We start from the raw sequence: 13563 nt of genomic DNA, 5'->3' as shown, positions 1-13563 counted from the left end.
AAATGGACTACAAGGATCGCTCCTAAATAACTCCCACATTCATAATCTAATAGTACAATATAAAATACAACTAATTTTCAGTAAATGTAATAATCTTACTGTGTCCATTTCATGCCCCGTCATTGCAGCTGCAGACACCTAAAGTTTTGTTTTGACAACTCAAAAGATTTTGGTTTCCTCAGAAATTGTTCTGTATTGTAATCAAAGCTAAATAGCGACCAATGGTATAATCATGGCGGGGAAGTGTCTATTCTTCCACATTCTAAAGGTATTCAACCACCCATCATCATCAAGGATTATTCTCCATCTTGTCCTTTTGTATTCCATTCTATTTATCCGAGTAAGTGTTAGAGGTAAAGCTGGATGGCAAGCAACATCCCACCTACCTTCTGTATATGTAGCCTTTGAAGAATTGATTGCTTTTGGAAAAATCTGCAATAGGCTGGAACTTCACTGAGTTTTTTTTTTGCAAAAACGCCATTAAAAACGCCAATTTTCCCGCACAGCATTTTTTCAGTGAAATAATGCCGCGTCCAGATGTTAGCTGCAAGTCAATAGTAAACTGTAAAATGCCAGATTCACTTGGCGTTTTTCAATTTGGTGTTTTTTAATCCTTTTGGCGTTTTTCAGCAATTTCGGGCTCAGAGGCTGGATTTTCAAATCGCCCGACAAAACCTAGTTTGGCGTTTTTTGCCCTGAAATTGTGGCGTATTCCTCCCATTAAAATTTAGCATTTTTGCAGGCGGTTTTTATTCTTTTTTGGACTTTAGCGATCCAAAAAAATTATGGAGATACCTTTTTTATAAAAATTTCGTAGGGTACCATAAAAAAATTCATAAAAAAGATACAGTAGTGATGGAAAAAATTGTATCTAACGAGATTTATCTTTTTTATTACGAAATGTTTATTACTTTTTAAACAGGGATCAATTTATGTGAGCGGGTAAAGCACTAAAAATGTAGCCGACAATAATAAAAATGTAGTGTGTGTGTTCTTTCCACATTTTTTTTTTTTTTACATTTTTTAGGTAGTATTACTACTCCCAGCATGGAACACACTGTTCCATGATGGGCGTAGTAGTACCTGTACTTATTGACAGATCGCCCATTGCGATCCTCCTGTATAATGTATAGATGCGGCGGCCGCTCTTCTCTGGTCCCCTGCACTCACGTATATATACACCTATTCATATTTCCTGCAGAGGTGTGATTGGCCAGATGGTTCCAGCCAATCACAGCTCTCTGTGAGAAATCAGAATGTGTATATATACGGCCGTGCAGGGGTCCATAGGAGAGTGGCCGCTGCATCTATACATTATACAGGAGCATCACAACGGGTGTCAGGAGTGATACCCGCAGTGATCATTCCTTAACTACAAGTACTACTACTCCCAACATGAAGCACACTCTGTCCCATGCTGGGAGCTGTAGTACCTGCATTAATAGACAGATCGCAGCGGGTGTCAGAAATTACACTCGCTGCGATCTGTCTATTAATGGCCGGCCACTCATTCATTCATCTTATCCTCAGAGCTATGATTGGCTGCAACCATCTGGTCAATTACAGCTCTGGGTGGAAAATATGAACGGCCAGTGATGTGAATACAGCAGAGATGTGAGCGCTGTATAGTGCCACATCACTGCTATATTATGGACAATCGCATTGGGTGTCAGACTGACACCCGGGGCGATATGTCTATAGTACAGGTACTACTACTCCCATAATGGAACAGTCTTGTTCCTTGCTGGGAGTAGTAGTACTACATAAAAAATATGGGGGGAAAAAAGAGGAAAAAAAGTTAAACACACACACACACTTTCTAAAAAAAATGTATTACAATTTTGTTATAAAAAATAAACATTTAGTTAAATAAATTTTGACATCCCTACTGCATCCTTTTTTTTTTTTTTTGGTACCCAACTATTTTGTAAAAAAAAACGCAAAAGGGGCCAAAAAAAGGCAAATTCCACACAAATGTAAAAATGCCAGAAAAAACGCCAGAACGCAGGGGAAAACTGTGGCAGTTTTTTCTGGCGTTTTTATGCCACAAGAATCGAAGGGCAAAAATCTCAGTGGAGTCCTAGCCATAATCTGTAAAAATCGAAAGAATTTTATGAAAGAGACACAAAACATGCATAAAACCTACACACAAGGGGCGGCGGTATTCTCAAAATAGTTATATGCTCCAAAATTATGGGCTAAATACTTTAAATATAAGTCTGCCCCACTGATTGTAGAAGAGCCTATATTGTATGCTCCAAATAAGCAATAAACTAAATTCCAAAAAACGGAGCTACTCAATAAATAAGTGCATCAACTGTAAATCTGATTATACAAAGATAACAATGTTAAAAACACATGATCAAAAAAGGAGGAAAGCGACACAGATAGGCGACAATCCTGGGACACACTAATTTAAAACAAAATGAATGTGAACACTTTGGGGGAGATTTATCAATACTAGTGCAGAGGAAAAGTTGCCCATAGCAACCAATCAGATCACTTCTTTTATTTTTCAGAGGCCTTGTTAAAAATTAAAGCAGTGATCTGATTGGTTGCTATGGGCAACTGGGCAACTTTTCCTCTGGACAGGTTTTGCTAAATCTCCCCCTATTAGGCTAGTGAAGGGAGGATGGTGTTTGTAACTGCTGGAATAGTAGACAGCTAAATGCTCAAGTCCCAGTCAGGTCCAATGAGCTATATAAAGGTGCAAGTGCAAAATGAAAAATATATTAAATCAAGTGGCCACAACAGTTATAATTATTATAGTTATGGAATGTTATGAACTTTATGAAAGCATCAAACGTATCTATATTTTGTATCTGTGCGATAGTAACAACCTGCACAGTAAAAGATTTAATATCATATAAAAAGTGAAAAGTATAAAAAGACAAAGCGGTGGTGCAATAGTTTTTTTATGTAGTCCACTCCTATTTCGCAGCTCACATTATCTTTATGCCTAGTCTTTCATTTCCAGACAGAAGCCAAAGGATTGTCCTATGTCAGTATACAGAAAAAAGGTATGGAGTTTTGTAGTAGACTATACTGTCATCTAGGATCTGCGTGGATGGATAGATGTTAGGGATGTGGTTCCCAACCAATGTGCCTCCAGTTGTTGCAATACTGCAACTCCCAGCATGCCTGGACAGCATTTGGCTTTCCGGGCATGCTGGGAGTTGTAGGTTTGCAACAAGTGGAGGCAGAATGGTTGGGAAACACTGTGTTAGAGTATACAAGTAAATGGTACCTTTCCTGGAGCTGATAGTGTTGCCAAACTTCTAAAATGTCCTTTTTATTTCTCAGCCAAGTGTCAAGGAGGAGGGGCCGAGCTGATTAAGTGCCACCACCTGGCACTCCTCCTTGCTTGCCTTCATCTTCCAGCCCTTCCTTGTTATACCATGCATGCTGACTGAGAGGTAATGGCAAGTTAGGAGGAGTGCCAGGCTGTGGCACTTGAGCATCTCAGCTCCACCTTCTTGACACTTGGCTGAGAAATAAAAAGATTATTTTATAAGTGTTGCAAATACCACCAGCTCCAGGAAAGGTATAGGTTGCTTTTATACCCTAACATCTATCCAACAGTGTCCACAGCAAATACAGCTGACAGATTCCCTTTAAGGTATATATTGAGAACTTTTTCCTTAAAATGATGCCTCTGAAATCTGTCAAACATCCTGCAAAAACAAGCCAATAATTAACGATGTCATAAAAATATAAAAAGTATGACAGGTGCATGTCCTGTAAGGCTGGACACATATTGTGACTTACGCTGATCTGTTGCATCGTGAGCCAGGTACTGGGGGCGCTCAGGATTATCCACTATTGTGTAATCCCAATACAGGAAAAGCATCACCTGACCTGGTGTGCACCCCATACACCCCAAAAGCAGCCGAATCAGAGTCTATAGCTCTAGTGTTCTGTCTGATACATCTCACTTTTCATATGTGCAGAGCTTGTCGTGGAGTGCGGTGAGGTACATGATTGGAGAAGTACAATATGGCGGGCGTATCACCGAGCATTATGATAAACTCCTCCTCAACTGCTTTGCCAAGGTATGTAGGTAAAAGTCTGGATAGATAGATATGAGATAGATAGATAGATAGATAGATATTAGATAGATAGATAGACATTAGATAGATATGAGATAGATAGATAGATAGATAGATAGATAGATAGATATGAGATAGATAGATAGATAGATAGATATTAGATAGATAGATATTAGATAGATATGAGATAGATAGATAGATAGATATGAGATAGATAGATAGATAGATAGGAGATATGAGATAGATAGATATGAGATAGATAGACATTAGATAGATATGAGATAGATAGATTTAAGATAGATAGATTTATAGATAGATATGAGATAGATATGAGATAGATATGAGATAGATATGAGATAGATAGATTGATAGATAGATATTAAGATAGATAGATAGAAATGAGATAGATAGATATGAGATAGATAGATAGATAGATATGAGATATGAACAGGAGAATACAGCAGCACACTGTTAGCACAAAGATGCAGATAAAACTTGAAATGCTATACAGCTATAGTGCAAAAAATGAAAAAGTGAGATACTTAGCTCACAATTTGGAGGCCAAATAGTTTTGGACCATCCCACCACGGTAAGGTGACCTCATTGGGAGGGACCCTACACTGTGAATATGCCTCTGTGAAATCAGTTTAACAGGCATTGCAAGGTCTGAGACGTCCAGCACCTTATACACATCTAATAGAGGTGGGTGGGTGCAGGAGCCAACATGGAGGCAGCCACTTCCTCATATGTATAACACAAACAAGGATAAGTTGGCCAGCACTACTGATACCAAAACTACTGCATGGACCTGGCATACAGGTGCAGGCTGCTAGGCTGAATATACATAAACAGGAGAATACAGCAGCACACTGCCAGCACACAGATATAGATAAAACATGAAATGTTATACAGCTATAGTGCAAAAAATTAAAAAGTGAGGTAACAGATAATAATAGTGAGGTATAGATATGAGATAGATAGATAGATAGATAATGAGATAGATAGATATGATATAGATAGATATGAGATAGATAGATAGATATGAGATAGATAGATAATGAGATAGATAGATAAATAGATAGATATGCGATAGATAAATAGATAGATATGAGATAGATAGATATGAGATAGATAGATAGATATGAGATAGATAGATATGAGATAAATAGATATGAGATAAATAGATATAAGATAATGAGATAGATGAGATAGATATGAGATAGATAAATAGATATGAGATAGATATGAGATAGATAGATAGATAGATAGATATGAGATAGATAGATAGATAGATAGATATGAGATAGATAGATATGAGATAGATAGATATGAAATAGATAGATAGATAGATATGAGATAGATAGATAGATAGATATGAGATAAATAGATAGATAGATATGAGATAAATAGATATGAGATAAATAGATATAAGGTAATGAGATAGATGAGATAGATAGATATGAGATAGATAAATAGATATGAGATAGATAGATATGAGATAGATAGATAGATATCGTAGAAACAGCAGTGGGTCCAGGTGATCTCATCAATGGACGTGCTTTGATCGGCGCTCTCCTCCGTGGATCAGTAAAGTAAAAATTCAAATAACCGCTCGGACACGGATAGCTTGTAAAAGAACCAGGAAGATTTATTCTTCCAGCATGCAAGATTTACAGAACGATGCGTTTCGAGGGGCGGGGACCCCCTCTTCATCAGGCTCTCTTCGTGTCCGAGCGGTTATTTGAATTTTTACTTTACTGATCCACGGAGGAGAGCGCCGATCAAAGCACGTCCATTGATGAGATCACCTGGATCCACTGCTGTTTTTACGAATTTGACCGTCCACCTCTGCTGGAACGGGAACAGTGCAGGCTGCACTCCTCCATTTTATCCCCTGAGTGTGGGAAGCAAGCGCTAAATGGTGTTGTGCGCATGGTACAACACAGAAAAGTGAGCAAACCTTTCTACTATACACATATATTGGCTGTATACTTCTGTTACCACTGCCACTACGCTTAGATGCGCATCGGTTTCTCTATTTTTTCTCTTTTCATATACAATTCCAGATATATAGATATGAGATAGATAAATAGATATGAGATAGATAGATAGATATGAAATAGATATGAGATAGATGTAGATAGTTATTAGATAGATATGAGATAGATAGATGGATATGAGATAGATAGATAGATAGATATGATATAGATGTAGATAGTTATTAGATAGATGGATGGTAGATAGAGAGATAGATATGAGATAGATAGATAGAAATGATATAGATAGATATGAGATAGATATGAGATAGATATATAGATAGAAAATGGCGGTGAGAGATCGCCGAAACGTTGTTTTCTACATCATGGAAGAAATTCACAGTTTTTGGATTACATTATCGTGGTGTGCTGCCTTTATCCATTACATAGATACATATGAGATAGATAGATATAAGATAGATGTAGATAGTTATTAGATAGATGAATATTAGATAGATAGATATGAGATAGATAGATATGAGATAGATATATATATGAGATAGATATATATGAGATAGATAGTTATTAGATATACAGATAGATAGATAGATATGAGATAGATAGATATGAGATAGATAGATAGTTATTAGATATACAGATAGATATACAGATAGATAGATATGTGGTTGGACATGTGATCTGACAATAATCGGTGTTTGCTCACAGTTTTCATGCCTCTTTTATCATTACATAGTTATCATTATACATAGTTATCTATACTTTATTTTTACGTGTCCATAGAAACAGAGGTTTATTGCTTAGGGGCAATGACTGTACCACTTAAATAGAAACGTGTGAGTCCTCCACCCCACACAGTTCACTCTCCTGACCTGCAAGAAATGGTCTCATATCTCTTGTTGTGCGAAGACTCTGCAAAGCCTGAGCTTTCAGATAGACGTCACACCACTTAGTAGTGTCACATGCCGCTATCTATTGTAACCTCCTTCACATAGTGAAGCTTTCAGAGGGGGCGATTTAGTAAGGATGGCATTTCATACACCAGTTTAAACATGAGAAGTAACTTGCTCAAATTTTTTTTTAGGAAGTTCATGTCTTTTAAATAAATAGCGCAAACATAGATTTTCTCCTCAAATTTCTAACTTCTAGCTGGGATGTGGGAAGTTCCGTCGCTGTATTTGGTTCCACGTTCAATCATCTGTCAGAATCTACCAGAAAAGTCCCCGGACTGCGCTGTAGGGAATGGGATGACGCCTAATGTCCACACAGACATTAAGTGGTGATTCCAGAGAAGGTTACTGCAGTCCACTGTGGGTTTATCTGTAAATCACTTTGATCGGCCACTTTAGACGCATGTTGCTGGAGTGTTTGTTTTTTACAAAAAATCCTACTGACGATTAATCGGAACAAGTCCTAGCTGTAAATATTAGTGCTACAGGTCACAGCTAGTGTTGCTCACGTATATTCGCAATTCGAATATTATTCGCGAATATCGCATATTCGCGAATTCGTGAATTTCGCGAATATAGCGCTATATATTCGTAATTACGAATATTCGTTTTATTTATTTATTTTTTTTCACAGTACACATCACAGTGATCACCCCTCTCTGCTTCCAGCTTGTGTGGTGTAAAGAAGGCTGTAATACTATTGTGTGAGACTGGCGTGCGAAAATTTGCATATGCGAAAATTAGCGTATGCTAATTTTCACATATGTGAATTTTCGCGTATGCTAATTTTGTATATGCTAATATTCACATATGTTAATTTTCGCATACGCGAATTTTCGCATATGCGAAAATAAAACGAATATAACGAATATGCGAATATTCGCGAATATATGACGAGTATTCGTCCATATATTCGCAAATATTCGCGAATTCGAATATGGCCTATGCCGCTCAACACTAGTCACAGCATTGACACAGCTACACCAAAGATTCTAGTGTTGCACTGCCTGAATTGGGCTATATGAGTTATACCTGCAAGTGGCTGCAATCCAACATGGCTTCTGGTCACGGCCACTTGCAGGTCGCAGCACAACCCCATTAGCAACATGACACAACAATATTTGGCCATGTGACCTGTAGCCCTAGCCTAAGACTTCTCTTATCTGCTTGATATTGTGGATTGTGATGGAGTGACCTATACAGTGGTCCCTCAAGTTACAATATTAATTGGTTCCAGGACAACCATTGTATGTTGAGACCATAACTCTATGGAAACCAGGTAATTGGTTCAGCCCCAAAAATGTCATCCAAAAAATAGGAAAAAGTGAGGATTAAAAATAAATAAGTAGATAACTAATATAGATAAAGCAAATCCTTACATATAAAAGTAATAAAGAGCTCCTGGGAGCTGTAATCACTGTCTATGTCAGTGTTTCCCAACCAGGGTGCCTCCAGCTTTTGCAAAACTACAACTCTCAGCATGCCCGGACAGCCTTCGGCTGTCCGGGCATGCTGGGAGTTGTAGTTTCGCAACAGCTGGAGGCACCCTCTTTGGGAAACACTGGTCTTTGTAGAGGAAAGGAGCTTCTTCAGGGTCCTGTACAGAACATGCAATGTCCTAAAAAAAAGGAAAAATTGAGCCGCCCCAAATGGTGTCCAAATGGGTAGCTAACTCTGGCACAGGTTAAGAGTACAGAACATGTAATACCTCCCTGTACTGTAGGGGGCGCTACCAGACATCAGTCAGTGCATGCACTTTAGGAATACAGGGGTTTCTCTATCGGCTCCATTGGGGGACATAGACCTTGGGTGTATGCTGTTGTTGCTAGGAGACTTGACACTAAGGAAATCAAAAAGTCGGCTCCTCCCAGCAGGATATACCCGCCTACAGAGCCTGAGGTAATCCGTTTAAGCTTAGTGTCGCAGGAGATGGACACTAGTCTGGGGTTCTTCCCAGACTTGGTCTAACATTTTTTTATTTTTACAGAATAGGGACGTTTAGTTTTTCTTATTCCCTTTTATGTTCCTGTTTTCAGGTGGGGACTCAGGAACATAGCGTTGACTGTTTCCCTATTTGCGATTGAGGGGGCACAAGCATCGTGGATGTACTGTCAACCCCCTCTCGCCAACGGCCAGCGCCTGGGGTTGTACCTCACGGGTCCGGGTCCCCCACTTTTCCCTGCTCGTCTCGCTTTTCAAGCCCGGCATGATGCAGGTGACAAAAAGCTGGCTGAAGACTTCATGACTGAAGACTTTATGAGGTGAGTTCTTCAGATTGAGGTGAGTATTTCCCTTCTCCCTTTTATTTATTTTTTCTTTCAGGTGTCGTTGGCTTGCAACCTCTGGAGAACCCCTGTTTTGGTCCCACTCCTTTTTATTGTTTCTATTTGGGGTCCCTATTGGGCAAGGGCTCCCTAACGCTATTGGGGGAACTCAGGGGGTTAATATCAGTGGTGTAGGACTGTTCATTTTTATTCACTGGGCAGTCTTTCTTTATTCTGCAGCCGCAGCTGCCTTCTCTATGGGGGTTTTTTCTTCTGTGCTCCGGCTGCTCCTGTTCCCCGGCACTCACATATGCTTCGGGGATTGGAGCGGGCACCATTATGAGCCGGTATCTTCTTCCCCGGCGGAATTCGAGCCCTAGGGAGAACGCGCAGCGCGGCCGGGGTGCAGTTTACTTTAGTTTTTGCAGCGGCTCACTGCGCCGGCACTTCGCCCGCTCCTGTTCCCCAGTACTCACATATGCTTTGGGGATTGGAGCAGGCACCATTATGAGCTGGCATCTTTCTTCCCCGGCGGGATTCGCGCCCTAGGGAGAGCGCGAATCTCTTCAGCCAATCAGAGCTGTGCGGGGGACTGGAGGCCAATCAGAGGCGCTCCAGTCTAACCCGGCCCCTCTCTTCTGATTGGTCCTGCTGTCCTTGCTTTTCTCACAGCAGCTGCCTGGTGGGGGACATGGATGCTGGTGAGATTACCCTATTTTTTCCACGTCTGAGACCAGAACTGTCCCTCCCTCAAAGCAGGTACCTGTGGCCCTGGTCACCCACTATACTTATAAGGGCTGCAACGCAAAATGCCTGGCTCTGCTGAACCCACTTGTTCCATCTGCACCACTGACCCTCCTGGTATTCCTATTCAGTATGCTCCCCCAGACCCATGGGCTTTTCTGCCCCTCCAATGTGGGTGTGTGTCTTCCCTCTCTCAGTCTATTTCTGACTTGGCACAGGTCTCCCGTGGTGACTGCCTTAGAGAGTTCCTCCTTACACCGTTCCCCAATAGAGCCTCGCTCTTCTTCACCCTATTTTAAACGCTCTCACAAGCGTAATAAGGGCCATTCCTCTGACTCCTCTCCTGAGTCTTTGTACAGACATAGGCATGGGCATCGTTCCTCTGCTACGTCTTCCAGCAAGTGTCTTACTTCCAGAAGACGCTCCCCGAGTCGCCGTTCTGAATCTCCAGAACGGCGCTCCAGGTCAGTGTCTCCCTCTCCTAAGGCTGCCTCCACCCGTTCCCACTCCCCTGGTGAACTAGTTGATGAGGCTGCTTCTGTTTCAAGACTCAGAAGACCACGCAGACATGACCGACACGGTGGACTCATTGGTTTCGCCCATAAGAGACACCTTTCACCTAGAGGACCCAGGAACTTCGGACGCTGTCCCAGAAGTTTCCTTTCATCGTGCCCGTCCGGCACACAAGATGTTCAGCTCCCATGCTGAATTTGAAGCCTTGCTAGAGTCTGCCTGGAGGCACCCTGACAAGAGGTTTCAAGAAACAAAGAAGGTTCGAGCACATTATCCCTTTGCTAAGGACCTCATTGCCCAGTGGTCCTTACCTCCTACGGTGGACCCACCAGTCTCCCGTCTATCTAAGACTACTACCCTACCTTTGCCTGATGCTGCATCTTTTATGGATCCAGCGGACAAAAAGGGGAGACCTTGGCTAAATTTGTGTCACGATCCCGGCTGGTAGGAGGTGGATCCTCTGTGCCAGAGAGGGATTGGCGTGGACCGTGCTAGTGGACCGGTTCTAAGTCACTACAGGTGTTCACCAGAGCCCGCCGCAAAGCGGGATGGTCTTGCTGCGGCAGTAGTGACCAGGTCGTATCCACTAGCAACGGCTCAACCTCTCTGACTGCTGAAGATAGGCGCGGTACAAGGGAGTAGACAGAAGCAAGGTCGGACGTAGCAGAAGGTCGGGGCAGGCAGCAAGGATCGTAGTCAGGGGCAACGGCAGGAGGTCTGGAACACAGGCTAGGAACAAACAAGGGAACGCTTTCACTAGGCACAAGGGCAACAAGATCCGGCGAGGGAGTGCAGGGGAAGTGAGGTATATATAAGGAGTGCACAGGTGAACACACTAATTAGAACCACTGCGCCAATCAGCGGCGCAGTGGCCCTTTAAATCGCAGAGACCCGGCGCGCGCGCGCCCTAGGGAGCGGGGCCGCACGCGCCGGGACAGGACCGACGGAGAGCGAGTCAGGTACGGGAGCCGGGGTGCGCATCGCGAGCGGGCGCCACCCGCATCGCGAATCGCATCCCGGCTGGAGGCGGTACCGCAGCGCACCCGGTCAGTGGATCTGACCGGGGCGCTGCAGCAACGAGGATGAGGCGAGCGCTCCGGGGAGGAACGGGGACCCGGAGCGCTCGGCGTAACAATTTGCCTTGAGGCGGCGGGTTCATCTCTTCTCCCTGCCATTGCCTCTAACTGGGTTTCCAGGGCCCTTACGATCTGGGTTTCCCGACTCCGCCAGGGCAATTCTTCTGGAGCTTCCTCGGAAGAACTGTACGACTTAATTCTCCTGCTTTCTAAAGCGGGAGATTTTCTATTTTCTGCCCGCTGTGCTGCTTTTGCCATGGGTAACCTTGTGGCTCTCTGTAGATTCGCGTGGCTCAAAGCCTGGGATGTGGACTCAGCCTCTAAGAAGTCTCTCACTGAGCTTCCTTTTATTGGTTCTCGGCTTTTTAGTAAGCGCCTAGACGAGATCATCTCTGAAGCCACGTGAGGGAAGAGTTCCTTATTACCTCAAAATAAGGCCTGTAGAACTACCTCCCGCTGTAAATCTACCTCCTTTCGTTTCTTTTGGACCTTCGGGATCACGAAGGGGACCAGGCAGGCGACTTCTTTGGACAAAAAGGCTCCCTTCTTCCAAACTCGCACATCCTTGAATTCGGATAACCGTTCGGGCCCCTTTGCGCCCAAGGCGGGTACCCGCAAACCCACCTCCGCCTGAAGGGACGCCCCCACCTGCGGATTTTTCTTGGGTGGGAGGTTGTCTGTTACTCTACCGGGACGTCTGGTCCACATATGTGCAGGACTCCTGGGTCAGGAATGTGGTGTCCAACGGTTACCAGATCGAGTTTGCCGCTCTTCCAAATTCCAACCTCTTTGTAGTTCCCAAGAAAAGGGGGTCCAGTACGCCCCATCTTGGATTTAAGGCTCCTCAACCGGCATCTCCTCTTGCGCCACTTCCGCATGGAGTCTCTCCGTTCGGTTGTGGCGACCATGGATCAGACAGAGTTTTTTTCCTCAGTGGACATCAGGGACGCCTACCTCCATGTTCCGAATTTTCCAGGACATCAGCGGTTCCTCAGCTTTTCTGTCCCGGAGGGACATTTTCAGTTTATGGCTCTCCCCTTCGGCCTAGCCACAGCTCCGAGGGTGTTCACCAAGGTCCTTGCGCCGGTGATCGGTCTTCTACGGACAAGGGGGGTCTCAGTGATCCCTTACTTGGACGACCTTCTGATCAAGGCTCCGTCCAAGGACCAGAGTCTAGAGAGTCTCACCCTCACTCTTCAGGCCCTGTCTCGCTTCGGTTGGTTGGTCAATCGGGACAAGTCCAACCTATCCCCCACTCAGTCCCTGGTTTTTCTAGGACTTCGATTCAACACCTGGTCCGCCCGGGTTCACCTTCCGCTGGACAAGCAGTTGACCCTTCTGTCGGGGGTTCGTATACACAGGAACCCCTCCCCAGTATCCATTCGGTTTTGTATGGAAGTCCTGGGTCGGATGGTGGCGGCCATAAAGGCCGTTCCCTTCGCTCAATTTCATTTTCGACTCCTTCAACTTGCAATTCTATTCCCCATTGTCCCTCGATCGCAAGATCGTACTTCCTCGGTCATCTCGTCGCTCCCTTCTGTGGTGGCTCCGCTCCCCCCTGCTTCTTCAGGGGTGCTCCTTCCTGCCTCTCCATTGGCTGGTTGTCACGATGGATGCCAGCCTTTCGGGTTGGAGGGGTGTCCAGGGCTTTTGGTCTCCCAGGGGGACAGTCTTCCCGATCAACATCTTAGAGCTGAGGGCAATCTACCTTTGCCTGTTACATTGGGAGATCCTTCTCCAGGACCGCCCAGTTCGTGTCCAGTCGGACAACTCCACTGCGGTGGCATACATCAATCGCCAGGGTGGCACCCACAGTCTCGCGGCAATGGCCGAAGTTTCCAAGATCCTTCTATGGGCGGAGCTCAGGGTTCCAGCCATCTCGGCAATTCACATCCCGGGCGTAAACAATTGGGAAGCGGACTTCCTAAGCAGTTCCTCTCCTGACCCCAGCAAGTGGTCCCTTTATCCGGAGG

At 43.9% G+C, this 13563-nt stretch overlaps 1 protein-coding gene across 10 annotated transcripts in view; it reads left to right on the top strand.

Annotated features, from left to right (window-relative positions):
- DNAH8 (dynein axonemal heavy chain 8) overlaps positions 1-13563 on the top strand; it is a 582992-nt gene that overhangs the window by 530859 nt on the left and 38570 nt on the right. For all 10 annotated transcript variants that reach the window (XM_056568656.1, XM_056568659.1, XM_056568657.1 and 7 more), the window contains one exon: positions 3951-4052. In XM_056568656.1, the coding sequence (XP_056424631.1) occupies positions 3951-4052 (102 nt within the window). The remainder of the gene's footprint in view (positions 1-3950; positions 4053-13563) is intronic.

The sequence above is a fragment of the Hyla sarda genome, chromosome 3 (assembly GCF_029499605.1).
Source record: "Hyla sarda isolate aHylSar1 chromosome 3, aHylSar1.hap1, whole genome shotgun sequence".
Lineage (NCBI taxonomy): Eukaryota > Metazoa > Chordata > Amphibia > Anura > Hylidae > Hyla > Hyla sarda.
Note: the sequence above shows the minus strand (reverse complement) of the source record. Positions and strands in the feature narration are given on the sequence as shown.